At 44.8% G+C, this 23,835-nt stretch overlaps 2 protein-coding genes and 1 non-coding gene across 4 annotated transcripts; 2 read left to right on the top strand and 1 right to left on the bottom strand.

Moving 5' to 3' along the window:
- Nucleotides 1-611: 611 nt before the first annotated feature.
- On the bottom strand, nt 612-4,117 carry naa60 (N-alpha-acetyltransferase 60, NatF catalytic subunit). Its single transcript, XM_004575915.3, has 7 exons — nt 3,897-4,117; nt 3,234-3,349; nt 2,913-3,042; nt 2,166-2,262; nt 1,142-1,376; nt 840-1,005; nt 612-747 (listed from the first exon to the last, which is right to left on the bottom strand). Exons 2-6 carry the CDS (start codon nt 3,341-3,343, stop codon nt 849-851), a joined length of 729 nt encoding a protein of 242 aa, XP_004575972.1. The 5' UTR covers nt 3,344-3,349; nt 3,897-4,117; the 3' UTR covers nt 612-747; nt 840-848.
- Nucleotides 3,492-10,053, top strand: LOC101463640 (uncharacterized). The gene is made up of 5 exons (XR_013098231.1): nt 3,492-3,506; nt 6,178-6,349; nt 7,447-7,552; nt 7,741-8,143; nt 9,035-10,053. It is a non-coding gene; the product is annotated as an uncharacterized LOC101463640 (transcript).
- Nucleotides 10,054-12,602: 2,549 nt separating this feature from the next.
- Nucleotides 12,603-22,867, top strand: LOC112434687 (uncharacterized). 2 transcript variants are annotated; one of them, XM_076882867.1, is made up of 3 exons: nt 12,603-12,744; nt 20,626-20,703; nt 21,607-22,867. In XM_076882867.1, the coding sequence occupies exons 2-3, from the start codon at nt 20,686-20,688 to the stop codon at nt 22,465-22,467; spliced, it is 879 nt and encodes a 292-aa protein (XP_076738982.1). In that variant the 5' UTR covers nt 12,603-12,744; nt 20,626-20,685; the 3' UTR covers nt 22,468-22,867. The 2 variants fall into 2 exon arrangements, with proteins under 2 accessions (XP_076738982.1, XP_076738983.1); XM_076882868.1 differs by having other exon boundaries at nt 12,697-12,836.
- Nucleotides 22,868-23,835: the final 968 nt, after the last annotated feature.

Below are 23,835 nucleotides of genomic sequence, written 5' to 3'. Positions count from 1 at the left end.
AAAAATGAAATAAATCTGACTGAACTGTCCCTCAAAGTTTCCTTTCTATAATCACCTTTATTCTTATCTACTTCCCGATTCAGTGTATACTCGTAAAAGAGACAGGGATGGGTTATCTTCCAGCTAGTCCTACTAACAGCATAGAATAGACACACATATTGAGAGCAATGTATATATTATCTTAGTATATATAATATACAACAGTGTACATAGTCTCTGACAGTGGTGGACAGGATGAAGGGAGGCAGGACGATCGGCTGAACCTGTAGTCTCTGTTTGGTTCCCAGTGTGTGTGTTACACCCTTTCCACATCAAAAATACAACCTGTGTTTGCCGTTTGTGCATCAGGGTTGACGTATCTGAAGCAGGTCCTCCACTCCGCGCTGCTGCCTGGCCTCTAAGGGAGGCTGCCACCGCTCGGCTACACTCAGATTACAGCTGGAGCACAAATGGGACAGTGTGATATGTATATATGGGCGAGTAGAGGATCTGATTAAATCAAGAAAACAGTGGTTTGTAACCGTAACTCCCACTGTCTGTCAGTGTGAAAACAACACTGCACATTTCATGACGCTGCAGTGAAACAAACCCTGTAAATCAGTGGGCGCTGAAATATGTGAACGGTCAAATGCAGGTTGAACCTGAGGTCCTGTGTGTCACACAGGGTGTGGAAAGCTGTAGGAGAATGTGAGTGTGCGTGTACATCTCGGCGTGTACAGGGGAAGACTGACGGGAACATCTGTGTGACTGAAAAACAGAAAGGAAAACAAAACCAGTCAGATGAATTAATTTAATATTTAATAATGTGGGTGACATGTGTCACCATAAGCCCCACTCACCATGCTGTGTCACATTGTTCTGCTGTACTGGATGCCGGTCTTGGAGGCGATATTGGACCAGGGGAGCAGCGAGCGCAGCAGGGACTGGGCCTGTCGGTACAGCCTCTGAGGGATGGAGCAGGGGCTCAGGCTGGCCAGGGTTGAACCGATGTGCTGGATATAATCAGTGGGACAGGAAGTCAAGGAAAAAGAAACAATGCAACATTTACTTTTTCTCCTGCAACATCAGGACAAGTATGGCCCAGAGGAAATGAAATAACAGTGAGTAAGTGAAGTATTTTCCTGCTTCCAAAAAAGGATATAATATTGTCCAGGGTGGATGACCCCCGTTGATGTAGAGCACATATGTGAATCCATCTTTGAGGACGCCTCGGATGGAGTAGTAGTAGGGTAGGTAGTGGTGCTGCCTGAAGTCCCTGTTCTCGTAGAAGTTGATGGCAGTGTTGTTCGTGGTGAGAACGTGTAGGTAGATTGCCTTACAGTGGTCCTGGGCTGTCGTCGATATGTGCTCCTTCAAACTGTCCAGCAGCAGTGAGCCTGAATCGTTTCAATCAATATTAATGTACTGCAACATCAAATTTACATCAAGTCTCACAGCAGATGAGTTTTGAGCGTAGTTCCAACATGTGACTCAACAGATCAAATCATTAATGTCTTTGATGAGACAGTGTCTAACCCGCGATTCGTTCAGATTCTTGCTAACTGAATAAAGGGTGTTAAATTAGTTCTGAACAGTTTTTGCCTCATCTTGGTGTTGTGACTTCGAGATGTTACTGGATGTGTTTTCTTTACGTACTTTTCAATTCAATTAAATGTAATTTATATAGTGCCAACTCATAACAGTCACCTGAGGTGGCTTTATATTGTAAGGAAAAGACCCAAATCCAACAATCTGATAATCCCCCATAAGCACCATCTATGACTGTGGGAAGGAAAAACTCCCTTTTAACAGGAAGAGACCTCCAGCAGAAGCTTCAGGAAGGGGCGGAGCCATCTGCTGTGGCTAGTGGTGGTGAAAGAAGATAAAGAAGAAAAAAAAGAAAAAGAGGACTGTTCTAGTACACGTAAAAAAAGCTAGTAAGCCAAAAAATGTTAAAATGTAACAAAACACAAATAAAATTGTATAAACTGGACTTCCTCAGCCTAAATGGCATGGAGGTTGTATAACCCCAGATTAGTTTAAAGGGAAATTATTCATTGCATTTTCTGACCATCAGGTTTAAGGCACTCGTGCCCTGGCTTCACATTTCAGACCTAGAGGCTGTGTTTGTCTTGTACATAAAGCCTTTGGTTTTAGCCACAACTGCAAACAGTGTGTCTGTTTACCTATGCCATGTTTCCTGAACTCTTTGACCACTCCCAGGCTGAGGATGTAGGCTACCTGTGTGTCCACGGGGAAACTGGAGGCCAGGATGTCTCCATCCTAACACGCATACATAGAAAGAAACAGACATATACACAAGTTGATTATTTCAACGTCCACAGTGGGTGACAGAATAAAAACGACACTTCTTCAAGCTTTGTTATCTTAAGTTAATCGTACCGATTTCTCAGATGTTGGAAATATCACATTGAAAACATGCCAGAAATTTGCATACTGCACATTCAAGTTTGGAGCTTATAGTCTAAACTCATTCAAACGAGATAACATTGATCCCGATCAAAGCAAAATCAAATCCATTGCACTTCGTTTACACAAAATCAAAAAAAGACCACAAGTTACAGCTCTTCTTTCATCAGTTTCTTTCTCATTACCCTCTTCTCCTATATTTCGGGCTAATGAACCCATCTTTACCAAAGGTATCCTTTTTGCCAAAGCAGTGCACTGAAAACAGTCGACTATGTCAGTGATCTACTTATGACATCTCTAAGCAGCAGCAGACATTCACACACTCAGTGACACTATGTCCAGAGAACACAATGTCATATTTTGGAGGAAATCCACATTAAGAACGTGTCTCTTTCTAGCTGCTGCTGCAAAACATTAAAAATATTATACTGCACCTTTGACTGGACTGACAACATGTTACACTTTCTGAGCGAGAGATGGCACATCCAAACTGAACCTCTTACCTCTTTGTGTACTTTGGTCCGACCTTTGATCTCGGCCACAATCATTCCCACGATGCCTCCTCTGTAGGTGGCAGCGAGGGAGAAGAACTTCTTGTTGGAGGTGATGTCCTGATACCATGAGTCTGGGTACCTGGAACCAAACGTCATATAGTCTCATATCAGACTATTACTCAGACTCCAGAAGGTCTGCTTAACTTATGGGCCGCTACTTGTTAGCTCACTGGGCATTCAGTCCATTTATGCCAGTCAATAACAATGAAACAAAGACAGTTCCTATACACACAAATCTCGGCCAATGACACTCTCAGTATGATAACTTACTCGATTGGGAACCAATCACCACAGAGCAGCTTAACGTTCTCTATGTCATCGTGGCAAAGGAAGCGGAGCTGGACTTCACTGAGGGCTGTGGGAGGCACCACGTCACTCATTCACACCTGCAGGTTCCAACAATGTGCACAGGAGAGATGGTGAGACTGCAAAAGCAGACTAAAAAACAACAACACCCTTTACAATTAAGTACAAGGTACTGACTAACACTGAGGCATGCAGACCTCTGCTATTGTGCAGTTCTAGATAACAAAGAGAAGTCAGGTAAGCCCTCGCACAATTAACACGCATTACTGACATTTATAAAGGTTAGAATGACACACATTTAAACGGACCAGCAGAATGAAACGCAATTATGACGTAAAAAACCCCAGAAAATTAAACGCAAATATGTAATAGGCATCAAATAAGGTTGCCCATAAAAAGTGAAGTGACCATTAGCAGTCGTGTACACAAACCTCTCAAGTTCTTGTAAATACGAAAACAGTGATGTTATTTCTTTATTTACGTAACATCCCGGCAGAAACGGAGCATGCTGCCACTGGTATCAACAGTGTCACTCTTGTGTCCGCAGGTTTAACCACATTTCAGCGTACAGCACACAGGCTAGTGTTAGCTGCCGCTAGCTAGCGCTCTGATGCTAAGCTAACGTACCTTGTTTCTACACTCGGACCGGAGGAAAGCCGAACACAATTAAATTCCTTGAGTGTCACTCGATACAGTCACCACTGCGGACACAGCATGATAAAGCACTGGTTTATTCCCGACTCTCAAAGCCGTTTCATTACGGAGCCACTGCTACAAGGGTTGCTACGCTAACCAGAGCTCTCCGTGCTTTGATAACAGCTGGATGTTTTCTTCCTGTTTGTGGCTGCTACACGAGTGACGTCACTTCTAAGGCGTTTCCTTGTTCTGTTCAGTCCGTTGGCGATTTGTCGCCACCTGCTGGACAGAAGTGTGTTCTACAGGAGTGACTCCTCCATAAAGAAATGGGATGAGAAAAAAAATGAATTAAATTCAGTTTGTTTGTTTGTTTGTTTGTTTGTTTTTTATCTTAAAAGCATACAGATTCATTTGTGTTTTCGTTGTATTAACAAATTATTGCGGAAAGTAAAGACAACAGTGGTTTACTGGACATTAAAATGTTTTCTGAAGTATCAGTACTATCGGCAGTACTGGCCCTGTATTTACTTGCTATCAGACCGGCGCGAACATTTGCAGTATGGCACAGCACAGAGGCGCTGCTTATCATTGATAAATAAGACTTGCTCTGGCTGAATGAAGGGGAGGAGTTCATTTCATGACACATATCAGCGTGCAGATTCAAAACACACTTAACCTGAAATGTTATCAAGTTAAAGTTAGGAGAGTAAGAAAAAAGAAACCGGTAAGAGTGGACATGTTGTCAAAGTCAATAAAGCGATAAAGCCAAGGTAAGGTCTGTATAGCCCCGATTCACTGATGATGATTTCATGCCCCAAACAAAATACATTTGTTGATATGAACTGGTTCGTAGTCATGTTGGAACAAGAAGGGACCATCTCCAAACTGTTCCCACTAAGTTGGGGGTATGAAATTGTCCAAAAATGTTTTGGTATGCTGAAGCATTAAGAGTTCCTCTCACTGGAACAAAGGGGCCGAGCCCAGGTCCTGAAAAACAACTGCACACCGTAATTCCCCTCCACCAAACGGCAACCGCCAAACCCAGACTTATCCATCAGATTGCCAGACTCAGAAGTGTGATTGGTTATTCCAGAGAACAGGTCTTCACTGCTCTAGAGTCCAGGGGTGTGCTTTACACCACTGCAGCTGACGCTTTAGGTTGTGCTTGGTGATGTAAGGCTCCTTTAAGCAAGCACTTGGCGACAGTGCGAAGGAAAAAATCCCCCTTAACAGGAAGAAGCCTCCAGCAGAAGCAGGGTCAGAGAGAAATTTGACTATCATCAACAAAAACAAGTGGACTTTAAAAAAACAGTCAGAAACCCATCTAAAAGACAGAAATGAAAAATGGCCACGTGCACATTCAGTCGGTCACATAATGTCAGCGCGCCCTCTGGTGGTTATCTGCTGGTACTGCAGCAACACGAAAACCAAGTCAGATTAAATAATTAGTCAGAAAGACACAAGGACTGCAGTTGTATGTCTCCTTTTATTTTTATGTATGTTTTACTTTTATTATAGTGATCAGAATGTTACTGCAACCATTTCAAGCATTTAGATTCAAAGGTCGTTTGCACTGTTGTCTCCTAGTTGGGCTTTTAAACAAAGACATGTCAATAACATACATTATCTGTAAAATGTACATTAAAAACACAAAAGTCAAACACATCAATGTATAGACACAGATGCAGCAATAATAATTCATTCAAAGTGAAACCGTCTGGGTCCAGTTTGAGTTCTACTGGTGAGGAATTCTGCATGTTTATAACCCTCATGGAAAACATTTGCTCAAATAAGGATTTCATGTCACAGCACTTTGGAGTTTCCAGTATATGATCTGGCTGAAACCAGAACTCTAACCCACAAGGTCCCTGAGCACCTGCGAGGAATGGTTACTGGGAGGAATGGTTATTATGTTAACGTTTGTATGGCAGTCTTAGATTAGCAATATCAAGACTTTTAATTGCCTGTCTGCTCATCATGGAGATGCTACTCAAGAGATTACAAAGTAATTTGAATGTCTGGTAAAGAAGGAGGGAGCCTAGATCCTTAGAGCCTAGATCAGTCAGGTCAATCCAGGTTTATAGAGCCATTAATGACCTTTTGACATTAAAACCCAGAAAGCTGGTATTTCTCCAGTGATTTACATCATTTATAGCTGGAGCTTCAGTGCTGACAACTATTTCCTGTTTCCACATATTAGCCTCAAGGGGACTGAGTTTTTAGTTTACTGTTTCAGTTCTGTGTACTTGCATGTTCTGACTGTTTTCTCCAGGTTTTTAACGTAGCTCCTTTAAGAGGCTCCTTCACGGTGCTAACCTGTTGGCACACCTGTTCTCCATAATCATCAGTGAGCACAGCAGTTCATCCACCAAAGATCTCTCTGGGATTCGAAGCTGCTTCACAGCAGAGCTTCTCTGAGTTGGTGGGCCTGAGCTCCTTCTAAGGTAAACACCCAGTTTACATTTGCTGGAGTTCTTTTGCATGTTTAGATTAGTTTACCTCTTGAATATTTGTAGCTCAGGTGTCTTTGGAGAAAAGACCACAGAATCAACTCACAGCTTTACTATGACTGCATGGTAGTCTCCTTGTTTGCCATCATGGTTAATGCCAGATCCTGAAGTTAATGAATGCTTTCTAAATAATAAGAGAAGAAGTCAGAGGGATGTCGTGAAGAAGATAAGACCTCTGTAACAGCAGTTGAAGTTCACACTCGGGGATCTGTGGATTTCCTGAGTGAGAAATGAGAAAGACAGGTCAGTGTGATGGGAACCACACAGTTCAGCTGTATCCAGTACAGCAGCAGCTGCAATGACAGAATTAATAAAGCAGACTGTGAGCTATGTTTTGTAACTGCAGAGAGTCACCATCACTACGTTGCAAACATGTTGTTTGTCTGAATATATGGAGTTGCTGTGACTCATCTGCTGTTTTTCCTTGCTTGTGTGCAAAATCCTGAAGTTGAGTCGGACCTTGCCAACACGCAAGTGTCTGCCTTTTTAATTTAGTGATTGCACACAACCGGGAAGTCAAATTTAATCCAGTTCTTCGCCTCCTACATCCTCAGCATCAGCATCTTGATGCTTGTCAGGGACATGACGTCCAGCTCTTCTGAAGATCGTAGAATCGTAGAATTCCAGATGCTGAGAAGCTTTTAATCAAAACATTAGTTCAGTTAACAAATCCAGTATTTGTGCGGCGGGACTCTTTCGGTTTCTGTGCAGTTCACTTAGATATCGTATGTTGTCCACACTGACAACGAATGTGGGGAAAGAAATGTTAAAGCTGCCTCCTGGCACGCGCAATCATCAAGGTAAGGGAGTCCCAGAAAGCTGATCCTCTTCATCAGGACGTAGCATTTCCTCACTGATCCGAGTGACTTCCCTGCTCAGTGGCGCTGTCCTTACTGGTTTTTAATCCTACATCTTGCAGTCATCTTGATTTAATCCAGAACAGACTAAATCTTTGTAAAATGTCGGTAATGTGCGTTTTATTCTGGGACTAGGCTGTGAAACTGGCCCAATTAAAATCAGTTTTTCCACAGGTGTTGGGAGGTGAAAAGAGTGCGACGGAAGAGCAGAGGAACGCTGTCGGCCATCTTAGTCCAGCTCAGCCACTGAAGAAGGCAAAAAATGGCTTATTTACAAATGGTGAGACAGCAACACAAAGACGTGATTAAGTAACAGACAAACAGCATACTTGGCTCGCTCTTTGCACAGCACGCAACAAGAATAAAACATTTTCAGTAGAACTTAAATCCTATGGAGGCACTAACACGTCTGCACATGGTTTAACTCATTAAGCTTGCTCCATGACAGCTGTGTCTTTGTCGCTATAGGGACAAACAGACCCGGGCGGGGAATGCTCTCAGGAGGCCGAGGATGCTCGCCCAACGACCAGCGGAGATGAATCCCACACTTGCGATCAGTGTGAAAGGACTTTTGCTACCAAGAGTCGCCTCACAGTACACAAACGGATCCACGCAGATGTAAAACTGTATCGCTGTGACGAGTGTGGGACTTCTTTTTGTCGGAGCAGCAGCTTAAAAAGGCATCGAGTCATCCACAGTGGGCTCAGACCGTACACGTGTGAGCAGTGTGGGAAGACTTTCAATCAGATGAGCATCTTGGAAAGGCATCGACTCCTCCACAGTGGAATTAAACCACACGTCTGTGACGAGTGCGGGCTGGCTTTTACCTGGCTGCCAAGCTTGAGGAGACATCAGCTGTCCCACTCTGGGAGTAAGACATTTTGCTGTGACCTTTTGTGGACAGACTCTTAGCCAGCCAGCAACGCTAGAAGAACACACACAGATTAAGATGGTCCTGTGACCAGTGTGGGGAAAGCATAAAACCAGTTTAGAGACCATTCAAATCTGAAAAGTGTGATTAAACCGCTGCAAAGAGCTCCACACAGGATAAAGGTTACGCAGCCACTGCATACTCTTCAAAACTGTCTTTTCTGCCAGACTAATTTTGGCTGTTGGACAGCTCCCCTCAAATTGTGTGGCTTGCTGAGATGATTTTCTTTGTTCCCCTCCTTCAGTAAAGTCCCACTCTTTGCTCTTGCATCGTGCTTCTGTAATACGTATCATAGAGGAGATCTGTTAAACACAGTTTATGACCTTATTCACATTTTCCAAAGCTGCCATGACACTGGATTGTCTCATGAACCTACTTTAAACTCCGTGTGCTGCCAGTGGCTCTGAGCGAAGGTGTTGTTTTTACTACCACTAGTTAGCTCTTCAGCTGGGGCCCTGTTTTTGTTCTTCTTCTCAAGTTTTAAGTGTGATCTTAAAAGTAGAGAGGGTGCCTGTCTCCCAAATCCAAACTGGGCGCTGATTGCACAGGGGCCTGAAAACTGAAGGCTCTGCCTCCCATTCTACTTTTAAATACTCCACGAACAACAAGTAGGCCTGCAGTGTGAGAGCGAAGTGCTCTAATGTGTTGTAATGTCTGCGTCCAGGTCACGGTTGTTTTTGAAATGAAGCCAATTTGACCTCTCATCCTAGAAGTTAAGTAAAGTGGGAGAGTACCAGGAATTTAACCTCTTGTCTTAGACTCTGTGTCACCAGTGAACTATTCCCAGCATAAAATGACAGACAACCCTAACGTACTTTGTCTTTGTTTTAGTTGCAGACTGAAGCAGATGCATGCAGCGCTGTAGTAGCCACTGTTCTTTACCGGCTTCTTCACAGCAGGCCCCAACTGAAGTACTGAGAAGAACTTGGAAGATGTTTCTCCTCAGAGGCTCATTAAAAGTCCATGGAGTCACCCACAGACAGGAAAAACCGGGAGTTGGGGGTTCCTAGAACTCAAATGTCTTCTTTTCTTTTCTGTGATCTGCAGTATCTGTAATTTCTAAAGTGTCACAGTGAACATTTGGTCACTTGCGTTTCTAACTTTGAACAGTTTTAATGTCCCACTGATTGAGGTGCGCATTCAGATCTCCCATCAATTGAACCTGACCAGTAGTAAAACATCCAGAAAGTAATCAGATCACCAAGTGAAAGCTAAAACTGCTTTTAACTGCTTATTAAACTGACTGCTTCTCTTAAGTAATTGATTAGCTGCTTATAGGAAAAAGTGCCCCCCCCCCCTCCCCCCCAGCAGTTTAGTATTTATAGTTGAAAGAAATCTGATACTACGGTAACTTTTTGAATCTTAAATTGTATATTTTTTGTATTCACTGTATTTTTTTTTTCTTTCTTTTGTTGTTGTTGTTGCATGGAATCAACACATCTGTACATATAGTACTGCAGTAAAGCTGTATTTTTAGCAGTGTTTAAAGTTTGGTTGAGTTGTACTATTGGATCGTGTGTTAACATCTGAACATCATGTATTATGACACGATGCAACATTTTGGAACGACTTGGCTTCTTTCGTGTTTAGGCGGTGCAATGTAGCTACAACATGTCACATGTAATGATCTTCCAGTGTTTTTCCATAGGTTAAAAATAAAATCCTGTTTATAACTTCAGTTTGTACTGATGGTCAGTGAAACAGTAAAGCTCTCTGACTTGTAGCTCCTCATGTTTGAGGAACACACATTAATTATACAGATTTGATGAAGTTGAAGTGCTGGCAGTCAAACTCATCGTCTACCATCAGTGTAGCGGTGGAAAGTAAAAAAACCCCACAGACATCAGTATTTCCACTCACAGATGATATACTGTACTTATGTGCACAGAAAGTGTTCTTAAGTTGGTTTGATTTCAGGACGTGAAACCGTAAAAGTGAAATTAGTCTTGTTTCTTATTAGTTTAGCCCCTCCCACCAATGATGCAGGCATAGAGCTCAACAACTTTTATGCTCGTTTTGAGCGAGGGAACCCCACAACCACAACCAAAGCAGACGTGACGCCAGACCACCAACCTCTGACTCTCTCCCCCACCGATGTAGGAGCGGTGCTGAGCAGGATCAGTGTCCACAAGGCTGCAGGTCCCGATGGCATCCCCGGGCGTGTTCTCAGAGCGTGTTCTGGGGAGCTTGCAGGAGTGCTGACAGACATATTCAATCTGTCCTTGGCCCACGCTGTGGTACCGGCCTGCTTCAAATCCACCTCCATCGTCCCGATACCCAAAAACTCCAACCCATCTTGCCTCAATGATTACCGCCCAGTAGCACTCACCCCCATCATCACTAAGTGCTTAGAGCAGCTGGTCCTAGCACACTTCAAATCCTGTCTCCCCCCCACCCTGGACCCCCACCAATTCGCATACCGCCAGAACAGGAGCACAGAGGATGCAGTCTCCATCGCACTGCACTCTGTCCTCTCACACCTGGACAACAACAACACCTACGCCAGAATGCTGTTTATAGACTTCAGTTCAGCATTCAATACAATCCACCCCTCACAACTCATCAGGAAACTGACAGACCTGGGCATCAGTTCCCTCATCTGCAAATGGTCACTGGACTTCCTGACCAACCGCCCCCAACATGTCCGTCTGGATAACCACTGCTCATCTACCATCACAATGAACACCGGTGTACCACAAGGCTGTGTGATGAGCCCTTTCCTCTACTCCCTCTTCACCCACGACTGCAGACCTGCTGATGGTTCCAACACCATCATTAAGTTTGCAGATGACACCACGGTGATTGGCCTCATCAGTGACAACGATGAGGCCGCCTACAGGGAGGAGGTGGATCGTCTGGCTGAGTGGTGCGACAGAAACAACCTGCTGCTTAACACCGAGAAGACCAAGGAGCTCATCGTGGACTACAGGAGGAATGCTGACCCACATCCACCCATCCACATTAAGGGGACGGCTGTGGAGCGTGTGAGCAGCTTCAAGTTCCTGGGAGTCCACATCTCCGAGGATCTCACCTGGACGACCAACTGCTCCAAGCTGGTCAAGAAGGCTCACCAGCGCCTCTTCTTCTTGAGGACTCTGAGGAAGAACCACCTGTCCTCAGACATCCTGGTGAACTTCTATCGCTGCACCATCGAGAGCATCCTGACCAACTGTATAACAGTCTGGTACGGGAACTGCTCTGCCTCGGACCGGAAGGCGTTGCAGAGGGTCGTGAAAACTGCCCAGCGCATCGCCGGAGCACCACTTCCTGCCATAAAAGACATCTACAGGAAGCGGTGTCTGAAAAGGGCTGGGAAAATCATCAAAGACCCCAGTCACCCATCACATGGACTCTTCACCCTCCTGCCCTCTGGGAGGCGCCACAGGAGCCTCCGGACTAAGACCACCAGGTACCGGAACAGCTTCTTCCCCACAGCTGTCAGACTCCTGAACTCTGCCTCCTGACATCTGACCCACGTTAAACTCATGGACTGAACATACACACACCCACAATGGACAACTGTACCCTCAAACACACAATAATAACATGGACTGAACCACCACTCACAACCACTAGCACTTTATATAGCCTCTGTAGAAACTATCTACACCCTCACTTATCTTAACTGCACTACTGTATAGCTCTGTGTAAATAATCATTCTGTACATACGATAATTTTTAACCCTACAACTGTTTACAACTTGCATAGTTCCCATTTCTGTATAGCTGTATATCTCAGATTCTGTAAAGTTATTTATTTCATATTCTGTATAGTTTTTCATATTTATATCCTGTTCATATCCTGTACATAGCTTGTACTCACTACAGCCTGTACATACTTATAGTTATAGAATATTCACAACATACCTCATACTGTGTACATTATAACATACCATAATAGACCCATTTCTGTAATATACTCATATCTATATTATTGCTAATATATATTGTAATATATCTATATCACTAAAGCACTTCTGGATGGATGCAAACTGCATTTCGTTGCCCTGTACCTGTGCATGTGCAATGACAATAAAGTTGAATTCTATTCTATTCTATTCTATTCTATAGGAGGTACCACGAGGAGAGGGGAGTCAAGGCAACAGGCCCGTACATCTGTGCCTTGGATTTTCACTTTAAAGTGACATTAAAGCTGAGTTTGAACGCTCTGCATCTAATCAAATTCAAAATGTAGCATAACATGAAAAGCTCTGTTTACATGGAGAGTTGGATCATCAGAGAACCAGCTTTTTGAAGAGCCGTACACAGTTGCTTGTTATCTGTGCTGTGTGCATGCCTATTTATGTGCTGAAGGTGAAAACACTGAGCAAAGGGAGGAGTGTATGATCTGTAGATACTATGGAAGCTGAAGATTGTACCTGACACCCGTTTGCTGCTGCCACCTTCTGGCCTTCAGGTGCTCTGGACGTGCTGTTTTTTGTCCTACAGCTTTAAGAGGCTCTGTCTCGGCTCTTAGTTGTTGGCACACCTGTTCACCATAAGTCATCACAGCACAGCTCATGGGCTGGGCTCCTCCAAAGGTAACCACCAAGCTGATGTTGGTTGGAGTTGTTTTATATGTTTAGATTAGTTTGTTGTCTCCTGCATGCTGTCATCTGCTGCTCTCCCTCAGGTATGTTCCCAGCTCAGGTGTGTTTGTGAGGGAGTGTTAGGGACCCGCAGAGACACTGGAGACAATAACTTGTACGAGCACAACTAAACTCATGGCTGCTGATCATTTAAGGTTTACCTTCAAAGTAGGAACTGCTGTCCTCCCTTAAACTGTGTGTACAGTGACTGGAGAACAATCCTCAGTGCTGGCCTACACCTGGGACACTGCAAACCAGGGTGCTTTGCTAGAAAGCAAGTTCAGCACATGCAGGATGTGTTTCTGATATCGCGGTTTCGCAATCTAGCTTTGAGCACATTCATGGTTCCTTTCATCCTCGGCACCAGTTGCTGCTTGTTGGGAACATGACCTCCAACTATCTGTCCACTAACTCTTGGGAAGAGCCCATCAGGATGCTTGGTGAAAAACCTCATTTTAAAAACAGCCCTGCACACTGTTCCTTCACCGTGACCAAAGAGTTCCATGATTCCAGATGCTGACAAGTAATGTCGCTCGATTGTAACAGATCAAGTAGTGTAATTGTGTTTGTGTGCAGTTCTTTATTTATATATTTGGATTGTCCGGGCATACGAGCACAGCTAAACCTACAGCCGCTGATCATTTAACCTTTAGCTTGGCTTCCCAGTTAAAGTGTTTACAGAGAGGGAATGATTGAATCAGGGTGTCATTTCTCATCTGCACGTGTATGTTGTCCATGCTACCTCAGAGATATTTCAAAGGAAAGGTTAGACCTGTCTCCTTGAGGGATTATTTAAAGCTTCAAGTCCTCTGATCCTCCGTCTTGCCATCAGCTCAGTTTAATAGAATAGAATAGAATGCAACTTTATTGTCATTGCACATGCACAGGTACAGGGCAACGAAATGCAGTTTGCATCCATCCAGAAGTGCTTTAGTGATATAGATATATTACAATATATATTAGCAATAATATAGATATGTGAGTATATTACAGAAATGGGTCTATTATGGTATGTTATAATGTACACGGTATGAAGTATGTTGTGAATATTCTATAACTATAAGTATGTACAGGCTGTAGTGAGTACAAGCTATGTACAGGATATGAACAGGATATAAATATGAAAAACTATACAGAATATGAAATAAATAACTTTACAGAATCTGAGATATACAGCTATACAGAAATGGGAACTATGCAAGTTGTAAACAGTTGTAGGATTAAAAATTATCGTATGTACAGAATGATTATTTACACAGAGCTATACAGTAGTGCAGTTAAGATAAGTGAGGGTGTAGATAGTTTCTACAGAGGCTATATAAAGTGCTAGTGGTTGTGAGTGGTGGTTCAGTCCATGTTATTATTGTGTGTTTGAGGGTACAGTTGTCCATTGTGGGTGTGTGTATGTTCAGTCCATGAGTTTAACGTGGGTCAGATGTCAGGAGGCAGAGTTCAGGAGTCTGACAGCTGTGGGGAAGAAGCTGTTCCGGTACCTGGTGGTCTTAGTCCGGAGGCTCCTGTGGCGCCTCCCAGAGGGCAGGAGGGTGAAGAGTCCATGTGATGGGTGACTGGGGTCTTTGATGATTTTCCCAGCCCTTTTCAGACACCGCTTCCTGTAGATGTCTTTTATGGCAGGAAGTGGTGCTCCGGCGATGCGCTGGGCAGTTTTCACGACCCTCTGCAACGCCTTCCGGTCCGAGGCAGAGCAGTTCCCGTACCAGACTGTTATACAGTTGGTCAGGATGCTCTCGATGGTGCAACGATAGAAGTTCACCAGGATGTCTGAGGACAGGTGGTTCTTCCTCAGAGTCCTCAAGAAGAAGAGGCGCTGGTGAGCCTTCTTGACCAGCTTGGAGCAGTTGGTCGTCCAGATGAGATCCTCGGAGATGTGGACTCCCAGGAACTTGAAGCTGCTCACACGCTCCACAGCCGTCCCCTTAATGTGGATGGGTGGATGTGGGTCAGCATTCCTCCTGTAGTCCACGATGAGCTCCTTGGTCTTCTCGGTGTTAAGCAGCAGGTTGTTTGTGTCGCACCACTCAGCCAGACGATCCACCTCCTCCCTGTAGGCGGCCTCATCGTTGTCACTGATGAGGCCAATCACCGTGGTGTCATCTGCAAACTTAATGATGGTGTTGGAACCATCAGCAGGTCTGCAGTCGTGGGTGAAGAGGGAGTAGAGGAAAGGGCTCATCACACAGCCTTGTGGTACACCGGTGTTCATTGTGATGGTAGATGAGCAGCGGTTATCCAGCCGGACATGTTGGGGGCGGTTGGTCAGGAAGTCCAGTAACCATTTGCAGATGAGGGAACTGATGCCCAGGTCTGTCAGTTTCCTGATGAGTTGTGAGGGGTGGATTGTATTGAATGCTGAACTGAAGTCTATAAACAGCATTCTGGCGTAGGTGGTGTTGTTGTCCAGGTGTAGTAGTAGTATAGTAGTAGTATTTATTTATTGTCATTGTCAAGAACAATGAAATTGCGTTTGGGGCTTCCATACAACCCAAAAAAAGAAGAAAATAATAAATACCCCTTAACCCTTTACAGCCGATCGGAGCGGGCACGCTCCATTTTGCGTAACTATTTTTATATCCCGGTAGCACTGCAACCACGTAAGCTAGCGCAATAATTTTTTTTGCATATGAAACCGGAGGAGTTGTACTTACATCTTATGCCATCAGCTTGTCCTAGGTCACAGTTTCCTTCCACATATAGCTTTGCAAAAACTGCATAAAAATCACTTGCAGCAACAAAAACATGATATTCCAGAAACACGCTTCGCCGATCCGATCAGCTGTTTGTAATACTTCCTATGTCCATCAGCGCGAACTATCACATGACCACATGACCTGCCCGAAACCGGAAGTGACGTCATTTTGCGGAAATGTAGTTTTTTTTACGATCGGGGCCTTATGAGCCTATACGTGTTTTAAAAAGTTATGTTTGAGTTTATGACTTTCTGTGTCGTTTCTGGGATGCTTAGGACTCATATTGCACTGCTGGAAATAGTTTATTTTGATGCACATGCTGTTATTTTGCAAATTTGCACTATAATATTTATTTTCGTTTTTCCTGCAGTATATAAAAATTGGTGTATTTCAAAAATAAAACTATGAAGACACTCAAAATAAATTTCCTGTGGTGGGAAACTAGTTTGTGCAACTTTTTTGTATTTACAGTTTTGAGGGATGAGCCTCTTAAATTTCTCTAACTAGAAATATATGTTAAAAAAACAAAACCGATTTTCAATTTTTTTGTAGTTTATTGCACTTTTTTGCAATTTATGTAATTACTATGCACTTAATGCAGACATATTATTAAAGTTTGGGCTATAATGGTTGTATTGATGTATAGCAACTTGAAATGCTCCCAAAAATGGCTACACAGCATGTAAAAATATAATATAAGCTCTGGCGGACTTGGTTCTATGGTAGGTCTTAAAGGGTTAAAACCCAAGTGTACATATTTAACCCAGTGTGACTCCAATGCAATAAGACAATCCTTAGCAATAATGTTCGTAGAAATTCAGACAAAGACCTGAGAAACATGACAAAATACAACAATGCACCCATTCAATATTATTGTACTGTGAGATATGATATCAGATATGATAGTTATCTATTTAAGAAAGAGGGGGGGGGGGGGCAGGAGGGGGAAGAGAATAAAGATATGATGCACCAATGCAGACCAGTTCATTGCTATTAAGAAGTTGGATATGGTTATTGTCCGTGAGAGGGGGGCAGAGAGTTCAGGAGCCTCACAGCCTGTGGATACAGGCTGTTGGCCAGTCTGGATGTTCTGGCCTGTATAGACCTGTACCTTCTCCCTGAGGGCAGCAGATGGAAAAGGTGGCGCGCAGGGTGATGTTGGTCCCGCAGGATACTGTGCACCCTCCTCAGACAGCGAGTGGGGAAGATATTACTGATCTCTGGCAGACTTGTTCCAATAATTCTGCCAGCTTCTTTCACCACCCGCTGGAGTGCTTGCTGATCGGCCTTGGTGCAGCTGGGGAACCACACTAGAAATCCATACGTCAGAACGCTGCTGATGGCACAGTTGTAGAAGTTCAACATCAGAGATCTGGGAATGTGTGCGCTCCGCAGTCTCCTCAGGTAGTAGAGGCGCTGTTGGGCCTTCCGTACAACTGAGGTGATATGGTTGCCCCAGGACAGGTCCTCGGTCACAGTTACCCCCAAGAATTTAAAACTGCTCACCCTCTCCACCGCCTCACTGCCAATGAAGAGAGGCAGATGGTTGTTATGACCCCTCTTCCGGAAATCTACAATGATCTCCTTGGTCTTTTTGGTGTTTAAGACCAAGTTATTGTCGTGGCACCATGACTCTAGTTGTTGCACCTCTGTCCTATAGTTTGTCTCATCATTGTTGGATATAAGTCCGAGCACTGTAGTGTCATCTGCAAACTTAACAATGAGATTGGACGCGCAGGAGGAAATACAGTCATGGGTGAAGAGAGTGTATAGCAGAGGGCTCAGAACACACCCCTGAGGGGCACCGGTGTTGACCACAAGGGTGGAAGAGGTGTTCTTACCCACTCTGACACTCTGTCTACGGTTAGTGAGGAAGTCCACAATCCAGTTGCACAGAGAGGAGTTAAGTCCCAGTTGGTGGAGTTTGGGACGGAGTTTGTATGGCCGGATGGTATTAAAAGCCGAGCTGTAGTCTACAAAGAGGAGCCGTGCATAGGTGTTCCTGTGTTCCAAGTGCTTCAGTAATGTGTGCAGCACTGTGGCGATCGCATCCTCGGTTGACCGGTTCTCCCTGTATGCAAACTGGTGCGAGTCCAGGGATGGTGGAAAAGCAGCTCTGATGTGTTTAATGACCAGTCTCTCCAGGCATTTGGCGGGAATGGGGGTGAGTGCCACAGGTCTGAAATCGTTCAGACATGTGACATTTGACTGTTTTGGGATGGGAACGATGGTTGCTGCTTTGAAACAGGATGGTACCAGTGAACAGGACAACGAGGTGTTATATATAGAGGTGAAGACGTCCGCCAGGTCCGCAGCACAGTCTTTTAGCACCCGGCCCAGCACTCCATCTGGCCCGGCCGCCTTCCTGGTGTTAATGCTCCGGAACACACGCCTCAGCTCATGAGTGCTCAGGACTGGAGCAGGGTCGGTTGAGGGGAGAGGGGACAGGACAGGGTCGGTGTTCTCCCTATCAAAACGGGCATAAAAGAGATTTAGATCCTCAGCCAGAGTAGAACTGTCGGCTGAGGGTGATGGTGTTCTTCTTTTGTAGTCCGTGATAGCCCTGATGCCCTCCCAGACCTGCCTTGGGTTTGTGTTGTTCTCAAACCTGGCCTCGATACGCCTCCTGTGCTGCTGCTTGGCAGTCTTGATGCCTCTTCTCAGGTTGGCCCTGGCAGCACTGTATGCTTCCTGGTCCCCGGATTTGAAAGCGTTGTTCCTTGTTCGAATAAGTTGTTGAACTCCGTGTGTCATCCAGGGTGGATTATTAGGGAACACACGGAATCGTTTCCAAGTTGTTACATTGTCCACACAGAAACAGATGTAGTCCAAGACAGTGGAGGTGTAACTGTCCAATGCGACATGATTGTCAGTGTCCTGCACCTTGAATACATCCCAGTCTGTGCAGTGGAAACAGTCCTGAAGCATCGGAATAGCATCCTGCGGCCATGTTCTCACGGTTTTGGTTGTAATCCCAGTGCTCTTGATCTTTTGTGTGTATATTGGGTGTAGCAGAAGGGAGAGATGGTCTGACAGACCCAGGTGGGGATAAGCCTGGGCTCTGTACGCATTCGCCATGTTGGTGTACACCTGGTCCAACGTTCTATCTCCTCTGGTAGCACACTTCACATTACGGTGGAAATTGTGAAGTACAGATTTCAGGTCCGCGTGGTTAAAATCCCCAGCCGCAATAAAGACACTGTCCGGGTGTGCTACCAGGCTGTTATTGATGCTGCTGCTCAATTGTGCTAACGCTAGCTTAGCATTAGCATCTGGTGGAATGTAAACAGCGCAGATGTAAACGGCAGAAAATTCCCGAGGGAGATAGAATGGACGGCACTTTAACACCAACAGTTCTACCTCTGTACTGCAGTCTTTCCGTTACCGTGACGTTCGTGCACCAAAAGTTGTTAATATAGATGCACAGCCCCCCGCCAGTCTTCTTACCCGAGTCCGCAGACCTGTCGGCTCGATAGGCGGTGCGGCCTGCTAGATCAATAGCCGCATCGGGAATGGCGCTGTCCAGCCAGGTTTCAGTGAAAATCATGCACGAACAGTTATTAAAAGTCCGTCGAGTGGCGATCTGCAGTCGTATCTCATCCAGTTTGTAACGGATTGAACGGGCGTTGGAGAGGAATATGATCGGGAGTGGTGGTTTAAACGGACTAGTCTTTAGCCGTGCCCACAGGCCTCCCCGCCTGCCTCTCTTCTGCCTCCGCTCGCAACGTCTGTGAGAGGACAGAGTGCAGTGCGATGGAGACTGCATCCTCTGTGCTCCTGTTCTGGCGGTATGCGAATTGGTGGGGGTCCAGGGTGGGGGGGAGACAGGATTTGAAGTGTGCTAGGACCAGTCGCTCTAAGCACTTAGTGATGATGGGGGTGAGTGCTACTGGGCGGTAATCATTGAGGCAAGATGGGTTGGAGTTTTTGGGTATCGGGACGATGGAGGTGGATTTGAAGCAGGCCGGTACCACAGCGTGGGCCAAGGACAGGTTGAATATGTCTGTGAGCACTCCTGCAAGCTCCCCAGAACACGCTCTGAGAACACGCCTGGGGATGCCATCAGGGCCTGCAGCCTTGTGGACATTGATCCTGCTCAGCACCGCTCCTACATCGGTGGGGGAGAGAGTCAGAGGTTGGTGGTCTGGCGTCACGTCTGCTTCGGTTGTGGTTGTGGGGTTCCCTCGCTCAAAACGAGCATAAAAGTTGTTGAGCTCGTTGAGGAAGGAGACATCAGAGGATGCGGGGGAGGGTTTGGTGGTCCTGTAGTCTGTGATGGTCTGGAGTCCTTGCTACATGCGTCGGGGGTTGGAGTTGGAGAAGTGTTCTTCTACCTTCTTTTTGTAATGGTGTTTGGCTTTTTTGATGCCCTTCTTTAGATTAGCCCTGGCTGTACTGTAGGCGTGTGCATCTCCTGACCTAAAGGCAGTGTTGCGGGCCTTCAGGAGGAGACGAACATCCCGGTTCATCCAAGGCTTCTGGTTGGGGTACATGGTGATCCGTTTCTGGGTGGTGACACTGTCTGTGGTTTTGGAGATGTAATCCAGTACAGATGAGGCGTACTGGTCCAGGTCTGTGTGGGTGAACATATTCCAGTCTGTGTTTTTAAATCTGTCCTGGAGCACTGCCTCTGTCCCCTCTGGCCACACTTTAATTGTCCTCACAGCAGGTTTCACACGTTGGATGAGTGGTGAATACCGAGGTGTGAGGAACATGGAGAGATGGTCCGATTGTCCAATGTGGGGGAGGGGTGTGGCTTTGTAGGCTCCAGCCAGGTTGGAATACACATGGTCTAAAGTCTTGTCTCCTCTGGTGTGGCAGGAGACATGTTGGTGGAATCTGGGGAGGACTGTCTTTAAGTTGGTGTGGTTGAAGTCGCCAGCAACAATAAAAGCAGCCTCGGGGTGTTTATTCTTGTGTTTGTTAATGGCTGCAGAAAGTTCTTTCATGGCCAACCTAGCATTAGCGTCGGGGGGGATATACACGGCAGTGAGTATGATAGAGGTCTAGAGAATCTAGACCAGGCTAAAAGTTTATTATCTTAGGACGGTCTAAGTCATCTGGATGTAAAGTGACTTTAATGTGCATTTCGGCTCCGGAGCCTAATAAAGCTCTTTCCTGGCAGGTGTTGGTGGGTCGAGCAGTCTGACGGAGGAACGTAGTCGGCCATCTTGGAAAGAAGAAAATGTTTTCTTCACACACGGTGAGAAAAACATCGTTTTTATAAATCATGAGTCCGAACATTCTACAGACTTTTATACGTGAAATTGTTCGTAGTTTATAAACACATCTGGAAGTGCCGTGCAAACCAAGGCCGAGCTGCTTTTAGGAAACGTGAAAAGTCTATCAGTACAACTTTCATGAATGATCATCATTTATTGTCATTATATCATTATGATTATTGTTAACTACCACCCTTTAGTAATTATTTACAGTTTTCCAGAACATGAGAAACTAAATGCATGTTAAGAAAAGAAAATAGTAAATGGAAAGACGAAGGCTTCAACCTCTTAGACCTTTCCTTATTTCCAACACAGCTGATTTAAATGGTTAAATGACTTCCAGTTCTCCTGGTAATTAACTAATCAATTGATTCAGGTGTGCTGACCCAGGGTGAGATCTAAAACCTGCAGGACACCGGCCCTCGAGGCCTGGAGTTCGACACCCCTGGTCTTACACCAAGGACTAAATGGTTCATTTTTGGCTCGCTGCACTGTAACGGGGACGGGGTGATTTGCAGAGCACTTTGTAAATGAGGACTGTGTGCAAGAGGTGCAAGTGCACGGGTGAAGTCGCACTGTCCCCTCTGCATTTGATTGTCCCTCGTTGGGTCGGGCGTAAAGACTGAGCAGGGCAATCAGCTGGTAGAACCGATGTCCACAAGATGCAATCAGCGATGCACTTGTTTAAATGTATTTTATGCAATAATACAGTCTTTCTTTTCCAAAACGCATCCAAACAATTTACAACACAACAGGTTACTATTATGGGCATCATCCAACAAACATGTTTCTTATCGAAGCAGAGAGGCCGGCACGACAAAACAAGATTTAACTCAAACACTTATTAAGCTTCTGACTCCCTGCCTGTGTCTTTGTTGCTGTAGGAACAAGACGCCAAAGAGAGCCCAACACCTCAGTGCTCTCAGTTGGCTGAAGATGCTCACTCAAGTGCAAACTTACTTGAGCACTACAGGTGTGATCAGTGTAACAAGAAGTTTCATGCCCCGTCTCACCTCAGAAGACACCAGCGCATCCACAGTGGGGAAAAGCCCTTCAGTTGTGACCAGTGTGGAAAGACTTTTACTCGGAAAAGCAACTTAAAAACACATCACCTCAGCCACAGCGGCGTCAAACCACACATGTGCCACCAGTGTGGAAAGACATTTAGTTTGATGGGCAACTTGAGAACTCATCAGCGCCTACACAGAGGAGTCAAACCATACGCATGTAGCCAGTGTGAGAAGGCTTTTACTCAGATGGGCCACTTACAAACCCATAAGATGGTCCACAGCGGAGAAAAACCCCACATATGTGAGGAGTGCGGAAAGACATTTAGTTTGATGAGCAGCTTGAGAACTCATCAGCGCCTGCACAGAGGAGTCAAACCATACGCATGTAGCCAGTGTGAGAAGGCTTTTACTCGGATGAGCCACTTAAAAATCCATGAGATGGTCCACAGCGGAGAAAAACCCCACACATGTGAGGAGTGCGGAAAGGCTTTTAATCATCAGAGCAACTTAAAGAGACATAAACTGGTCCACAGTGGAGTTAAAGCACACAAGTGTGACCAGTGTGGGAGGGCTTTTGCTTTGAAGTCGAGCTTGGCGACACACAAGCTGGCGCCGCATGTGACCTTTCTGGGAAAGCCTCCAGCCAGCGACCCCAGAAACACGCCAACAGACGCTGATACGTGCAGCAGTTCAGTTTACACAAACTCGAGCTTAAGTCAACCCTACACTTACTGACCATGGACACGCACCAGTGCGACCAGTGTGACAAAGCCTAGAACCAGTTTAGAGGTAATTCAGTCAGTTTTTTTAAACAAGCTAATGTGTATATAAAAGATTTGTTACTGGTAATACAGCAAAACTTTATTGTAGTTTTTAAAGTTCAAGTTAAACCATGTGAAATAAGTTGGATAATACACGGTGTTACATATGGGACACAAACGCAGCGTTTTGGGACAACATGGTTTCTGTTGGGTTTACACAAACTGTAAAAATGTTATTACGATGTTATTACGATGTTATTACGATGTTATTACGATGTTATTACGATGTTATTACGATGTTATTACGATGTTATTACGGTCAATGTTAGCTCTACATGGGTGTTAGATTTCAAAATAAAATCCTTTTAAACGATCGTCTCGTTTCATTTATCACCAGCAGAACAGTCTCCAACAGTGTCCAACTTTATGGCTCATAATGGGCAAAGACGCGGCTACAACTTTAATGCTAATCTGAAGTGAATAAAACTATAATAGGACATGAAATGCATTTAGATCTGTACATATGCTGTAATGATCACATGATGTGGCGCCATCCTTTCTGAAATTAAACCGACAACAGATTTGTTATCTGGGGCATTTAACACAAACTGATTTGAATAAAACGACATCATGAATGCAAAAAACGATGCAGCTGCATTCATATTCATATTTCCTCCTTGGTTCCAACTATTAATACAGAAATGCAAATGCATCATTCTTTTCTTGAAATTTAAACACAGGTTTATAAACGGTCTCAGCAGTTCTTAAGTACATTTAGTAAAACAGGTAAACACTTACTAAAACACAGTCATTGTGTCCTTACATGCTGTCGTTTTAGCAGACTCTCAAACCAGTTTCAGTCCAGTAGTGTCCGTATCACTGCCGCCCAAAACCAGTATCACGAGCTCAGTGTGTCACATGGCCTTGCTTGACCAGATGGTGCTATTCAAAATGTTGCCAGAAGGGATAATGAGCATCACTCTCATGCCAACAGTTATGGCAAAGATTTTATTCTGCACGTTTGATCTGAGACACGACTGGTTATCCATCAAAGTTCAACACTTTAAAGTCCACAACTTTCCACACTCTGATAAGCACATCCCAGCGGTGACCGCCCCGCCGGTTCCCAGACTGCAGCCTTGCCGTTCGCTCTGGGGCTTATTTTTAGCTACACACATGGCACTTTTCCATTTTATCATTCTTTATTAAACATCTTACAAAGAAGTATTTAACTTTAATTAGTTTTACCAGAGTGTGCATGTTTATGGATGTTAGAGAAAAATATAATATAAAATAAAATATAAATATAAGGTGCAGATACTGCACATCTGCACCCCCCAAC

This window comes from Maylandia zebra, linkage group LG4 (assembly GCF_041146795.1).
Source record: "Maylandia zebra isolate NMK-2024a linkage group LG4, Mzebra_GT3a, whole genome shotgun sequence".
NCBI lineage: Eukaryota > Metazoa > Chordata > Actinopteri > Cichliformes > Cichlidae > Maylandia > Maylandia zebra.
The sequence above is the reverse complement of the archived record's forward strand: the minus strand, read 5'-3'. Positions and strand labels throughout refer to the sequence as shown.

Excerpts from the sequence above, each read along its gene's own strand:
- naa60 (XM_004575915.3), bottom strand. The coding sequence starts at position 3,343 with ATGAGTGACGTGGTGCCTCCCACAGCCCTCAGTGAAGTCCAGCTCCGC. Across the intron at positions 3,043-3,233 it reads GGTGATTGGTTCCCAATCGA|GTACCCAGACTCATGGTATC; the intron begins GTAAGTTATCAT and ends GTTTGGTTCCAG. Across the intron at positions 1,377-2,165 it reads GTTCAGGAAACATGGCATAG|GCTCACTGCTGCTGGACAGT; the intron begins GTAAACAGACAC and ends GAAACGATTCAG.